Genomic DNA, 15939 nt, shown 5'->3' with positions numbered 1-15939 from the left:
AAAGCTGTTTGGTTGAGAGTGAGAAGCCCTTATTCCTTGGAGACCGATCACAAGAAGAAGTAACGTGCAACCTCATTATGCCTAAGCTGTGAATTCAAAATGTATATTATTTTATTCTTCATATTCCAGGGCTGTACTTGAGACAGGAACAAGTATAATACATACTGGTATATTAACTCTGTGAGTGACAGACTGGTACAGCGGGAGAGAGGACCCTACCCGCAAGGGTTTATAATCTACAAGGGAAGGAGAGGGCAGTAGGTGATGGTAGAAGATGCTGAGCTGTAGTGTAGTGATACGAGGGTTATTGTAGGTGATGGGCCAGTGATGGCTAACCTCTGGCACTCCAGCTGTGGTAAAACTACAACTCCCAGCATGCTCCATTCATTTCTGTGGAGTTCTGAGAACAGCCAAGCAAATTTGTATCTTGAGAGTTGCAGTTTTACAACAGCTGGAGTACCGGAGGTTAGCCATCACAGTGGTAGGCCTTCCTATGGAGGTGAGTTTTTCGGTTGCTTTTTAAGGTAGGAAAGAGTCTGATCATTTGGCATAAAGAATTCCATAGAATGGAGGATGCCCAAGAGAAATCTTGGAGATGATTGTGTGAGGAGCAGACAAGATGAGAGTAGAAGCTGCTCAGATGTAGTGTAGTCACATGAGGGTTATTGTAGGTGGTAGTCAGCTGAAGAGTCGCGGTTTCAGGTTGCTTTTGAAGGTGGGAGAGAGTCTGATCGTATGGCATAATGAACTTCATAGAGTGGAGGATGCACAGGAAAAATCTTGGAGATGATTGTGTGAGGAACCGACAAGATGAGGGCAAAGAAAAAGGTCTGCAAAGGGTTTGAGGTTACATTTGAGGTATTTAGAGATTAGGTCAGAGCAGGGCTGTGGAGTCGGTAAGCCAAAGTTCTGACTCAAACTCCTGCATTTTATCACACTCCGACTGATTAATAAATGGCCAGTAATTTAGTAATAACAAATTTACTTACTATCATGGAAGTAATTAAGCTATTTGGAAATTAAACCATATTTATTGGAATACAATTTCTGATATTTTCAAAATTCCTGTAAGTAAATATGTAATGCACTATGCATTTAATAACTGGAATACATTGTTATACACTTAATAATTGTAAGAAAAAGTTAGAAAAGCAATATATACTGTATACACAATGGCTTCAGCGGTGGCGTGCCCACAAAAGACATCACCGCAGAACCCAGTAATTTACTGTAGCAGAGCAGATGATCATGCCCGTGCAGAGGACGAATGAAACAAACTGCAAACTAGAAGGTGGTCATACGGGAGTCGGCACACAGGACGAGAGCAGTGGGGAGCAGGTAAGTATGATTCTTTCCATAGCAGACGCAGGCTGATTATCACCACTAGTACACTGTATTTATCACTGTTTATAGTATAAGAACAGGGGAGAACACGGGACAGGTGAGAACTGATTATCACCACTAGTATACCCTGCTTATCACTGTTTATAGTATTAGGACAGGAGAGAACAAAGGAGAGGGGATAACTGATTATCACCTCTAGTACACCATGCGTATCCTTGTTTATAGTATAAGGACAGGGGAGAACACAGGAGAGGTGAGAACTGATTATCTATCACCACTAGAACACCCTGCTTATCACGGTTTATAGTATTATAATTGCCACTAGTAGATTATTGCCACTAGTATACCCTGCGTATCACTGTTTATAGTGTAAGTAGAGGGGAGAACTTATTATCTATCACCACTAGAATACCCTGCTTATTACTGTGTATGTATAGAATAAGGACAGGAGAAGGGAGAACACAGGAGAGGGGAGAACTGATTATCACCAGTAGAACACCCTACTTATCACTGTTTATAGTATAAGGGCAGGAGAGAGAACAGGAGAGGGGAGAACTGATTATCACCAGTAGAAACACCCTACTTATCACTGTTTATAGTATAAGGGCAGGAGAGAGAACAGGAGAGGGGAGAACTGATTATCACCAGTAGAACACCCTGCTTATCACTGTTTATAGTATAAGGGCAGGAGAGAGAACAGGAGAGGGGAGAACTGATTATCACCAGTAGAACACCCTGCTTATCACTGTTTATAGTATAAGGGCAGGAGAGAGAACAAGAGAGGGGAGAACTGATTATCACCAGTAGAACACCCTGCTTATCACTGTTTATAGTATAAGGGCAGGAGAGGGGAGAACTGATTATCACCAGTAGAACACCCTGCTTATCACTGTTTATAGTATAAGGGCAGGAGAGAGAACAGGAGAGGGGAGAACTGATTATCACCAGTAGAACACCCTGCTTATCACTCCTTTTGATGAATAAGGACCTTAGATTTATAGAACATAACATATATTTATGATTAACATTTCTAAAATTTTCTAAATTTATATGAAAGTTAATAAATAAATTACACAATATTAAGAACAGATAATAATTTTTTTCTAAGCTGGAGTTGGAGTCAGTACATTTCTACCAACTCCATCCAAAACTAGCTTCCACTCCAACGCCACAGCCCAGGGTCAGAGATGTATGGAATATGCATAGTGTATGTTTAGCCCATTAATGCAAAATGCTATACATGTAAGGCATTACCATGCAGGGACTGTATGGACTGGGCTCATAAGCTTAGCCCACTCTATGTGGCAGGTGCCATCTGTATAATATAGAGGACACCTAGCATTTAACCTCTTAGATGGCATGGTCAATAGCAACTGTGGCACCTGAGCGGTTAGATATTCATATAGTGTCTCTCAGGAAGTGTTCAGTTATGTGCACTTGGAGCTATAGCAACTGCTAAGCAATTTCCTTTAGAGCATTTTTTCTCATGTAAAGAGAATCTGTCACCAATGACCTCATTGCTTGCATGGGCATATAGCTGTGGTTCACCTGATTTAAAACAATGTTTTTCTTTTGTTGATCCGTGGCTCCATTGCCTAGTTCTGATGCATTTTCTTAATATGTAAATTAGGCCTTTGGTGCAACGAGGGTGTCACTGTTGCTCTTGTTGTACTCGCGCTCCACTCCATTCTATGTTCAGTCCCTCCCTCACTCCTGTCAATAAAAGCAGTAAGAGAGGGACTGACTACAGAAAGGAGCAGAGCTTGGGTGCAAAAGGTCAATGGTGACACCCTTGTTGCACCAAATACCTAATTTGCATATTAAGCAAAATGATTATAACTCGGGAACTGAGCCTCAGATCAACAAAAGAAAAACACAGGGTTTTTTTGGGTGAACCACAGCTATATGCCCATCCAAACCAGTTTGATAGGGACATCGTTGATTAAAGATCCCTTTAAAAGATTTCCTTGTAGCTCTGGATATAAATAACTTACAAAACACTGAGCCATTATGCCATATTATCCAAAGGTATGAAAATCTTTATTGAAATAATATTATTATAAAAAATCACAGTATATAAAATGAGGATGAGAAGCAGGAAGAGGCGTCATTACTGGAAAACGCATGCCATGAAAGGGTAGTACCATCGTTGGTAACTTCAGTATTCATATTCACCCCCAGACAAAGGTATGACAAAACGTGCGTCGAGGCTGGCGTCATCCTGGCTATACACACCATGGGTAAGGCTCCTTTCACACTGGCGTTTTGGATTTCCGTTCAGGGCTCTCACAAGCGGTCCAAAACGGATCAGTTTTGCCCCAATGCATTCTGAATCAGTTTGCCTCCGATCAGTCTCCATTCGCTCTGGAGGCGGACACCAAAACGCTGCTTGCAAAACTGAGCCAAACAGATCTGTCCTGACACACAATGTAAGTAAATGGGGACGGATCCGTTTTCACTGACACAATCTGGCACAATAGAAAACTGATCCGTCCTCCATTGACTTTCAATGGTGTTCAAGACGGATCCGTCTTGGCTATGTTACAGATAATACAAACGGATCCGTTCTGAACGGATGCAGACGGTTGTATTATCTGAACGGATGCGTCTGTGCAGCTCCATGACGGATCCACACCAAACGCGAGTGTGAAAGTAGCCTAAGACTTACTTTGTTACCCGTATATGCTTTAGTAGGGCTCATAGCATCGTTATGTCTTTGATACTCACATATACACTTTTTTCTGCTCAAGTTACCCTTATGTCTGGTGGTTCCTGCTTTATTTTCTGGGACCTCCGCATTTGGCCACTGCCTTCTATTGTCTGCCTCCATATGAATACTGATGTTGTTAAGGCCTCATGCACACGACCGTTTTTCGGGTCCGCATCCGAGCCGCAGTTTTTGCGTCTCGGCTGCGGACCCTTTCACTTCAATGGGCTCGCAAAAGATAGTGCTGTCCGCATCCGTTGCTCCGTTCCGAGGCCCCGCAAAAAAAATATAGCATGTCCTATTCTTGTCCGTTTTGCGGACAAGAATAGGCAAGTCTACAATGGGCCGCCCATTCCGCAAATTGCGGAAAGCTTCCGTTTTTTGCGGATCTGCGGTTTGCGGACCGCAAAAAACGGAACAGTCGTGTGCATGAGGCCTAACATTGGTACTTTTGGAGTCATACCAGGTACTATATTTGGTTATATTAGATACTTACTAAGTGTTTTATGGGTATCCTCACTATATATGTATTTTTTATCTTTTTTGTATAGGTCTGGATATAGTTGTAGTAAGTTTTCTGTTTCGAGTATTAAAGCAGTTTCACGCGACTGAGTACATTGCAGGAATCGCGCTCCGTGTGTGAGCATGATCCTCTGTTCTGGACTTGCAGGAGCGCACGGCATTATACTGATTTCTAATGCTGTGTGTCTCTGTATGACCAGAATCATAGGGACAGCTGTCAGACGCTCCTGCAAGTCCAGAACAGACGATCACGCTCACACACGGATTGTGATTCCCGCAATGGACTCACTCGCGTGAAACTGCCCTAAGAGTGGTCTGAATATAACCAAGGAAGTATGTGTTTGCTAACTGCAAGCCAGAGATTGTGCAAATGGTGAGGGATCAAAGCATTAAGCGTATCAGAACGCTGCACACCTTTTCATTATGCACGATTACGCTTAATTAGTTAAAATCAGAAAACCCCTTTACGCATTATTATACTGGCAAACGAACGCTCGTTCATGATAATTAGCCCATGTAAATGTACGCTCGTTTGTTGGCCAATTATTCAGGCAAGAAAATGCTTGCTGGTTGTCGGCACTTCTCCGTGTGTAAATAGGGGACAGGCTCCCGCCATAATGTAACTGCGTTAGTTGCGGCCGGAGTCAAAGGACCGTTAGCCTGTGCCTTTAAAGGGACTGTCTATTCCCGTTTTCGTGAAGAAATGTTGTGAGACAGTTACTGAGACAACCTTCAGGAGCTTGGGTCCTATGAATTAGAAGAGGACATGTCCACGACGCGGCTGCCTGTCCAGTTTTCAGCACTGTTGTCCATGTGATTTGGAGAGCGAGGCTAGACAACCCCTTGAATATGTCTATGTGTTATTGGCAGGCAATGATGTGATAAGACAGAGTTTATAGCTTTCCCCACCATCGGTAACCAAGTTCTTTTAGTCTTTTTCGAGCAGTTCGTCCTTTTGCTATGTGACCATCTTAGTATTCGGAGTGGTGGGGCTGTCACACCGCTAGTTACTCACATATAAAATCTCTCTGTGATTTGCCTTGAGTAATATTCAGCTACTCTGACGTCTTCACAATCACCTGCTGTCATATGAATAGCAAATACTCCAAGATCTGCATAAAGACGATAAGTAAGCCTTAACCGTGAATTAGAAGTAACCATGGAAACACAGCAAGTAAACACTTTACATGTGAAGAGCAGTTCATTGGTTACAGTCTCATTAGTTTTGGCGGAGCGGGGATCTGACACTTCTAGCAGGGCTATGGAAACTACATTTCCCGGATTGTCTTATTTTTATCTTTATTTGTTCTGATTTCTGCTGAATGGTTCAATCACTCGGCAGGAAGACACATTTTATCCTTTAATGTCTTTAAAGTGTTTTAGTGTACGCCACATTATAGACCAGAATATACATCTTTCTTTTCCAGGAGCAGCAAGAGAACGCAAAAAAGCACGCGGAGGATCTCAAGGCGTTACATCAGAAGCTGGATCTGCATTCAGATGCCTCCATTACAAATTTTAAAGAAGCCGCCCTGGTTGGTGTTTTTGTCACTCATTGCTCAGTTATACAGCATATCTTTGCCAGCTCCTCAACTTTTCCCACTACATGTGGCGTAGTGTGAATTATACTGTAATCTTTACAGCCTACCTCATTTCAGGGCAGTGGTCGGATGGTATCAAAGGGCATCTGTCAGTAGATTTGTACCCATGAAACTGGCTGGCCTGTGCGCTTGGCAGCTGAAGGGATCTGTGTTGGTCCCATGTTCATATGTTTCCTCGTGGCTGAGAAAAATTAAGTTTTAATATATGCAAATGAGCCTCTAGGAGCAATGAGGGTGTTGACGTTACACCTAGAGGGTCTCCGTGCCCTCACCACTTTGATTGACAGGGCCGGGCAATGTAAATGTGATCACTCATGGCCCTGTCAATCAAAGTGCAGAGGTGGCAGAGAGAGAAGAGCCTTCAGGAGTAATGGCAACGCCCCCGTTGCTCATAGAGGCTCATTTGCATATATGTATACTTGATTTTTGGTGATGTGGGCACAGTTGCCTTCAGCTGCTAAGCTTCAGCCAGGTACAAATCTGCCCTTTAAAACCAATCGGTCAGCTTGATATTCTGCCCTATGTAAGGGCAGCATATTACAGTCACAGACCCGTACTATGTGTAGCCAAAATGGCATAATTTATTTTGTTGAAGCATTTGGCTAATAGGAGCACTGAAAGTATACACTGGTCTCATAGTTTATGATCCTGGGGTGTTCATGAGGAGAGCGCTCTCACACCATACACTAGAACCATGAGTTTGCTGTAATCGTTCACCACTCCCATTAGCCAAAAAACATTTTTTTTGTGCTGTTTTGGCTACTAGGGGTATGGACCCTGTAGCTGTAATATCCTGTTCTTACATAGGGCAGCCTGCATTTAGTTGACGGATTTGCTTTCAGACCTGTTAAACATTGAGGGGGTCATTTATTAAGACCGGCGATTTAGACACCAGTCTTAATCCCCCTGCACTAGTGGCAGATGCACCAAAGTTTTGTAGAGGCGCTGGCCTCTACATAACTTTGGCTCTTGGTGCCACCGGCCGTTAGGCATGTTTTAAACTACGCCAGCTCCCATGCTGGCGTAGTTTAAGACCATTTTCCGTACCATAAACTGGCATGGAAAATGATGAATGGGACGGGCCAGCTGGCCCGTCCTCTTCCCTGCCCCCTTCGCATCCCCTTTTTCCGCCACTTCGGAAAAGTTGCGTGAGCGGGGAAAAGTTGCAGATTTTGCCGCAAAACCTCTTTTCGACAAAATCTGCAACAAAAATATACCAAAAAGTGGTGTAAAAACAATAATGGATGACATCTAATAGTGTCCATATTGTGACTACAACACTGAGACCCCCTACAATTCAAGTGACCAGAACTTAGGGTAACAGTGAATGCAATGTGAAACCAGTCTGAGATGGCCTAGCATTATAAAAAACTTACAAAGCACAAGCCCACTCAAAACTGATTCTCAGTGGTATGAGTTGTATAGCCAAAATGAGAATGTAAATTGCATTAAAGGTCATAGGTGCCAGAACATGGAAAATGAAATGGCAGCGTTTTACATGTAACAGCAGGAGTTCCAAATTTTATTAAATTTAAGGGCGCGCCTACAATTATGAAAAAGTTTCCAAGATATCATGCATTTGTTACTTCCGGAGATCAGGAGTAGAGGAGGATGGGGCCATCCATCTCAGGGCTATCACCTTGGGTGCCAAAAAAGGTCTCACATAGCAGAATTTTTTGGTGATGGGACCATAGCTCCTCATTTTCCAGGAGGCCAAATAAAAACAAGCTTGGTTTCTACTGCAATAGGAGTCTGCAAAATTAAAGGGAACCTGTCACCAGTTTTATGGTGTCCTAAGTAAGGGCAACATAAATAAGTGACTGATTCTCTTAGCAAAATGCTGGGTCACTTTCTTTAATTGACCCAGTCAATCTGTCAACATCTTGTATTGAAAAGCTCCAGCTGATAATGATGAGTCATGAATATTCATGAGCTCCTGACTCTCCCCGCCCACCTGCTGCTGATTGACAGTTAGTTATTTTCCATATAAATCAGCAGCAGGTGGGCCGGGGAGTGGCTATAGCTCTGAATTAAATAAACGCTGGACTCAATGACATCACGCTGGACTCAAATCAGCTCATTAGTATGCGGCATCTTTGTGTGTATATTATGAGGTAACCATCTGTCACACCAGTAAGTGAATACATCTAAGGTACTTTTTAGTAGTTAATGATTGTATATAATTAGTTAGATTATAATCAAATATCCACATGACAGGTTCCCTTTAAACTAGGCAAGAAAACCACAACTCTCCAACATGAAGCCTTAGGGGGGCACCCAAATATAAAGTGTCAGAAATAAGCATCCTCAAAACAGTAGCAAAGACAGCATGAGGAGGGGATCACCCCAGCCGTGAATATGGGAGTCAAATAAGTGTGATGGTTAATGTAGATCTGTGAAAGCCTGTTGCTGGCCACCGGGGAGACAAGAGATGTGAGAAGACAGCAGAATCAAAGCATTTTACAGGACAATATAAGGGCAAAAATCCATGACCTCTAGCTGAAGAGACATTGATAGAGAGACCGTGATGCAAAAAAGACAATAATTCAAACAACACAAGTAAATCAAGTACAGATTTGTGTTTTGGAATGGAGTACTGACCGTAACCCTATTGAGATGCGGTGGTATGACCTGAAGATCTCTGTGCATTCAAGGCATCCCAGGAAGATTGATGAACTGAACACTGTGGCAGGGAGAAATGATCCAAAATTCCTCCTCAATGATGTGCAAATCTTACTTGTAGCTAGAAGAAATCTTTTGTGTAGGTCAGCAAACAATCATCTGGGTTCTACACCAAGTATGTTTTCTCAGTGTGGTCACCTAAACACGTGAATGGTCTTTGGTAACAATCCAAACACATTTTATTAGTAATCATTACAGAATTCCAGGTCATTTTGAATGTCTTTCCTTTTACTTTTCCTGTACAACACTGTCTTTTGGTAGACTGGCTTGCCTGGTGATCTGAATCCTATTCCTGATTTATAACTTTGCATTTTAACCCTTGCTTTTCATCTTTAACCCTTGCTTTTCATGGTCAGCTAACATGTTTTCTTTCCATTGGTATGTGTTTGATTTTATAACCTAGGAGTTTTGTCCTGCTGTCTTACAGGAGTTGATGAAGAAACCCGCTCTGGAAGTCCCATCAAGTTCTCATCTAATGCGTTTAGCAGAGATGGAACAGACCGTAGCGGAACAAGACATCTCATTGTCTACCCTTTCCAACAAACTGAAGACAGTCACAGCAGAACTGGAGAGGCAGAAGCAAAGTCATGTGGCCAAAATGACTGAGATAGACAACAGTAAAGCCAGGTAGACTTACCTTCCATTTGTTTATTGTACATTCTTAGATTTAAAGGGGTTTTCTGTAAACCTAAGTGAGGAAATAGCATTAGATATATCTTTTGCTTTGATTGAAAAATGTGGATTTATTGCAATGCAAGCCACCCATATGCTGAACAGAGTCCATATTTCCATTACTAAGGTGTTTGTCCTGTTGTTCTCACTCCTCTAAACAAAACCAAGTGTTCTTTGGTCTCCGCATGCCTCAGAAGCAAAGGTCCTACACTGAAATTTTAAACTGTGCATGCTCAGACAGTTCTATAGGCCTGTGTTATTCCATAGACTTCAATAGACTGCATAGAAGTCTATGAAGAAAGCCAAACATGCTCATTAGCGTCAGAAGACAGAAACCTACAGAGAGATGAACAGCTAGCAGATGATGGGAAATCTGGTAGGGTTGATTTCCTGGGTACACAGGAAGCATTGGGGAGAACACAAATAGAACATGTAATGGTTTTATTGTAAAAACATAGGGGTGTCATTTATCAAACAGAAATATGCCTAAATTAGGAGTATTTCTGACACAAAGTACCTGCGACCTCTCCCCGCTCACTCCAGGTCTAAACAAGTGGGTATGGCGGGGGAAGGGGACGGACCGGCAGGCTTGTCTCATTTATCATTTTTTATGGTTTAGGCGTAGAAAATTGTCTAAATGTAAACCAGCTAGGATTCTGTCTTACATTTAGAAGTGGCGGTGGATCCGCAAGTTATGTAGAGGCCGCACTCCTGGGTCTATTTTCTTAATATAATTGCTTTCTACTCATTTTTCAGTTTAAAAACTGTGGTTTTCAGTTTAAAAAAAGTGGTTTCCGCAGTATAACGCTGGCAAGCGTTGACACTTCAATTCCCCTTTTCCTTTGAAAAAAATGGGAACCGTATTCTAGGTGTTTTGACGGGGATTTTAGAATGAAAGGCATCTGCGTCAACAATGACATGTGAACATGCCCTTAGACGCACAACACATCCTAAAAGTAAAATTTCAAAATGCGCCCAGTTCTTATATGCCTTATACATCTACAGTATGTTGACAAATGGCCCAATTAGGCGTAGAGGAACCACAGATACTTATGTTCTCCCACCTTAGGCAGAAAAAAGCCCTTCTACGTGTCCTATAAGGATTCCATTTTTAGATAGTGTTCATGTGTTTTACGGACTGAAGGGCTCATGTCTTTCTGTGTGTAGAAGGAATGGGGCGAGGTGTCTGGTTAGACCTTGTCTAGCTGGGGGCGACATTGCCAGACTGAAAGAATCCCAAGGGCCGAAAATAAAAGTTAGAGGGGTATTACCAACTGAAATACTGCATTTATGGGGTAGTGTGTACTATAAATGTCTGGTTACATCTCCAGGATTCCCATCTAATGGGAGAATACATGAAAGAAACATGTGAGCAGCCACAAGACATAGACATACATGTCTGTTACCAGATAGTTGGGGGCTGCACAGAATGGTATATTGAGGGCTGCAGGTTGTGCACCCCTGGGTTAGGAGGTTGTGCACCCCTGGGTTAGGAGGTTGTGCACCCCTGGGTTAGGAGGTTGTGCCCCCCTGGGTTAGGAGGTTGTGCCCCCCTGGGTTAGGAGGTTGTGCCCCCCTGGGTTAGGAGGTTGTGCCCCCCTGGGTTAGGAGGTTGTGCCCCCCTGGGTTAGGAGGTTGTGCGCCCCTGGGTTAGGAGGTTGTGCGCCCCTGGGTTAGGAGGTTGTGCGCCCCTGGGTTAGGAGGTTGTGCGCCCCTGGGTTAGGAGGTTGTGCCCCCCTGGGTTAGGAGGTTGTGCCCCCCTGGGTTAGGAGGTTGTGCCCCCCTGGGTTAGGAGGTTGTGCGCTCCTGGGTTAGGAGGTACGCTGTCATTCATATATCTTTCAGGACACACGTGTGGTAATGATGTGTTTGGTGAATACTTCAGTAATCCCTTGGTACGTATAACTCGCTGTAGTTTATTTATTTATTTCTAGATAGTCCCAACAAAGTGTTAGACTATTTCCAAGAAGCCATTTTTCTGTTATGTAATTAAACTGCTAGGGGCAGCAGAATTGATCATGTGAATAAGCCCAGTGAGAACTGCTTTCCCAAAGCAAGGTAAATTAGCTGGAGTGCCACGCAGAGCCCCTCGCCACACTTTGTACTGATTTTCTTTGCTCCTAGCTTCTTTGTGGAAGGCTGATGATTGGAGCTCATGGGGATCCTTATACATGTTACGAATGAGGAAACCATTGCTTTCCTTTTATCTCTTTCTATCCCACCTAATGCTCTGCAGGATATCATTAATAACTTTCCAGCTGTAGACGTCTTTTCTTCATTCATGTATTAAAGCTTCATATTTATAATATGATAAAAGGGAAATCATATTTAACGAGTGTCCTAGGGATGGATCCATAATAACTTGTTGAACTGTTATATGTTCCTATTAAGTGAAGTTATTGAATAGGAACTGCTCTCCTTCTGACAGTGAGCTGTTGTAAATATGGCTCGGAAGCCATGGGGAATCCAAATTCCCAGTAATTTCCTGTAATCAGCCTGTCTGCAGAAGCATTTTGTCTGATAGCAGCCTTTAGTTTGTATGAGGTGTAACACACTGTATATGTATAATAGTATGAGGTATATAAGGAGTGTATGATGTAGTATGAGGTGTAACACACTGTATATGTATAATAGTATGAAGTATATAAGGAGTGTATGATGTAGTATGAGGTGTAACACACTGTATATAATAGTATGAGGTATATAAGGAGTGTATGATGTAGTATGAGGTGTAACACACTGTATATAATAGTATGAGGTATATAAGGAGTGTATGATGTAGTATGAGGTATAACACACTGTATATGTATAATAGTATGAGGTATATAAGGAGTGTATGATGTAGTATGAGGTGTAACACACTGTATATGTATAATAGTATGAGGTATATAAGGAGTGTATGATGTAGTATGAGGTGTAACACACTGTATATGTATAATAGTATGAAGTATATAAGGAGTGTATGATGTAGTATGAGGTGTAACACACTGTATATGTATAATAGTATGAGGTATATAAGGAGTGTATGATGTAGTATGAGGTGTAACACACTGTATATAATAGTATGAGGTATATAAGGAGTGTATGATGTAGTATGAGGTGTAACACACTGTATATAATAGTATGAGGTATATAAGGAGTGTATGATGTAGTATGAGGTGTAACACACTGTATATAATATTATGAGGTATATAAGGAGTGTATGATGTAGTATGAGGTGTAACACACTGTATATAATAGTATGAGGTATATAAGGAGTGTATGATGTAGTATGAGGTGTAACACACTGTATATAATAGTATGAGGTATATAAGGAGTGTATGATGTAGTATGAGGTGTAACACACTGTATATAATAGTATGAGGTATATAAGGAGTGTATGATGTAGTATGAGGTGTAACACACTGTATATGTATAATAGTATGAGGTATATAAGGAGTGTATGATGTAGTATGAGGTGTAACACACTGTATATGTATAATAGTATGAGGTATATAAGGAGTGTATGATGTAGTATGAGGTGTAACACACTGTATATGTATAATAGTATGAAGTATATAAGGAGTGTATGATGTAGTATGAGGTGTAACACACTGTATATAATAGTATGAGGTATATAAGGAGTGTATGATGTAGTATGAGGTGTAACACACTGTATATAATAGTATGAGGTATATAAGGAGTGTATGATGTAGTATGAGGTGTAACACACTGTATATAATAGTATGAGGTATATAAGGAGTGTATGATGTAGTATGAGGTGTAACACACTGTATATAATATTATGAGGTATATAAGGAGTGTATGATGTAGTATGAGGTGTAACACACTGTATATGTATAATAGTATGAGGTATATAAGGAGTGTATGATGTAGTATGAGGTGTAACACACTGTATATGTATAATAGTATGAGGTATATAAGGAGTGTATGATGTAGTATGAGGTGTAACACACTGTATATAATAGTATGAGGTATATAAGGAGTGTATGATGTAGTATGAGGTGTAACACACTGTATATAATAGTATGAGGTATATAAGGAGTGTATGATGTAGTATGAGGTGTAACACACTGTATATAATAGTATGAGGTATATAAGGAGTGTATGATGTAGTATGAGGTGTAACACACTGTATATAATATTATGAGGTATATAAGGAGTGTATGATGTAGTATGAGGTGTAACACACTGTATATGTATAATAGTATGAGGTATATAAGGAGTGTATGATGTAGTATGAGGTGTAACACACTGTATATGTATAATAGTATGAGGTATATAAGGAGTGTATGATGTAGTATGAGGTGTAACACACTGTATATGTATAATAGTATGAGGTATATAAGGAGTGTATGATGTAGTATGAGGTGTAACACACTGTATATGTATAATAGTATGAGGTATATAAGGAGTGTATGATGTAGTATGAGGTGTAACACACTGTATATGTATAATAGTATGAGGTATATAAGGAGTGTATGATGTAGTATGAGGTGTAACACACTGTATATAATATTATGAGGTATATAAGGAGTGTATGATGTAGTATGAGGTGTAACACTCTGTATATAATAGTATGAGGTATATAAGGAGTGTATGATGTAGTATGAGGTGTAACACACTGTATATGTATAATAGTATGAGGTATATAAGGAGTGTATGATGTAGTATGAGGTGTAACACACTGTATATAATAGTATGAGGTATATAAGGAGTGTATGATGTAGTATGAGGTGTAACACACTGTATATAATAGTATGAGGTATATAAGGAGTGTATGATGTAGTATGAGGTGTAACACACTGTATATAATAGTATGAGGTATATAAGGAGTGTATGATGTAGTATGAGGTGTAACACACTGTATATGTATAATAGTATGAGGTATATAAGGAGTGTATGATGTAGTATGAGGTGTAACACACTGTATATAATAGTATGAGGTATATAAGGAGTGTATGATGTAGTATGAGGTGTAACACACTGTATATGTATAATAGTATGAGGTATATAAGGAGTGTATGATGTAGTATGAGGTGTAACACACTGTATATAATATTATGAGGTATATAAGGAGTGTATGATGTAGTATGAGGTGTAACACACTGTATATAATATTATGAGGTATATAAGGAGTGTATGATGTAGTATGAGGTGTAACACACTGTATATAATAGTATGAGGTATATAAGGAGTGTATGATGTAGTATGAGGTGTAACACACTGTATATAATAGTATGAGGTATATAAGGAGTGTATGATGTAGTATGAGGTGTAACACACTGTATATAATAGTATGAGGTATATAAGGAGTGTATGATGTAGTATGAGGTGTAACACACTGTATATGTATAATAGTATGAGGTATATAAGGAGTGTATGATGTAGTATGAGGTGTAACACACTGTATATAATAGTATGAGGTATATAAGGAGTGTATGATGTAGTATGAGGTATAACACACTGTATATGTATAATAGTATGAGGTATATAAGGAGTGTATGATGTAGTATGAGGTGTAACACACTGTATATGTATAATAGTATGAGGTATATAAGGAGTGTATGATGTAGTATGAGGTGTAACACACTGTATATGTATAATAGTATGAGGTATATAAGGAGTGTATGATGTAGTATGAGGTGTAACACACTGTATATAATATTATGAGGTATATAAGGAGTGTATGATGTAGTATGAGGTGTAACACACTGTATATAATATTATGAGGTATATAAGGAGTGTATGATGTAGTATGAGGTGTAACACACTGTATATAATATTATGAGGTATATAAGGAGTGTATGATGTAGTATGAGGTGTAACACACTGTATATAATATTATGAGGTATATAAGGAGTGTATGATGTAGTATGAGGTGTAACACACTGTATATAATATTATGAGGTATATAAGGAGTGTATGATGTAGTATGAGGTGTAACACTCTGTCTATAATAGTATGAGGTATATAAAGAGTGTATGATGTAGTATGAGGTGTAACACACTGTATATGTATAATAGTATGAGGTATATAAGGAGTGTATGATGTAGTATGAGGTGTAACACACTGTATATAATAGTATGAGGTATATAAGGAGTGTATGATGTAGTATGAGGTGTAACACTCTGTCTATAATAGTATGAGGTATATAAAGAGTGTATGATGTAGTATGAGGTGTAACACACTGTATATGTATAATAGTATGAGGTATATAAGGAGTGTATGATGTAGTATGAGGTGTAACACTCTGTCTATAATAGTATGAGGTATATAAGGAGGGTATGATGTAGTATGAGGTGTAACACACTGTATATAATATTATGAGGTATATAAGGAGTGTATGATGTAGTATGAGGTGTAACACACTGTATATAATATTATGAGGTATATAAGGAGTGTATGATG

General features: G+C 40.1%; 1 protein-coding gene across 1 annotated transcript in view; it reads left to right on the top strand.

Moving 5' to 3' along the window:
- The window catches only part of CEP290 (centrosomal protein 290), a 210964-nt gene that overhangs the window by 126997 nt on the left and 68028 nt on the right, over positions 1 to 15939 (top strand). Inside the window, exons 35-36 of the mRNA XM_040408592.1 lie at positions 6001 to 6108; positions 9284 to 9483. Of these exons, the coding sequence (XP_040264526.1) occupies positions 6001 to 6108; positions 9284 to 9483 (308 nt within the window). The remainder of the gene's footprint in view (positions 1 to 6000; positions 6109 to 9283; positions 9484 to 15939) is intronic.

The sequence above is a fragment of the Bufo bufo genome, chromosome 1, assembly GCF_905171765.1.
Source record: "Bufo bufo chromosome 1, aBufBuf1.1, whole genome shotgun sequence".
Lineage (NCBI taxonomy): Eukaryota > Metazoa > Chordata > Amphibia > Anura > Bufonidae > Bufo > Bufo bufo.
The sequence above is the reverse complement of the archived record's forward strand: the minus strand, read 5'-3'. Positions and strand labels throughout refer to the sequence as shown.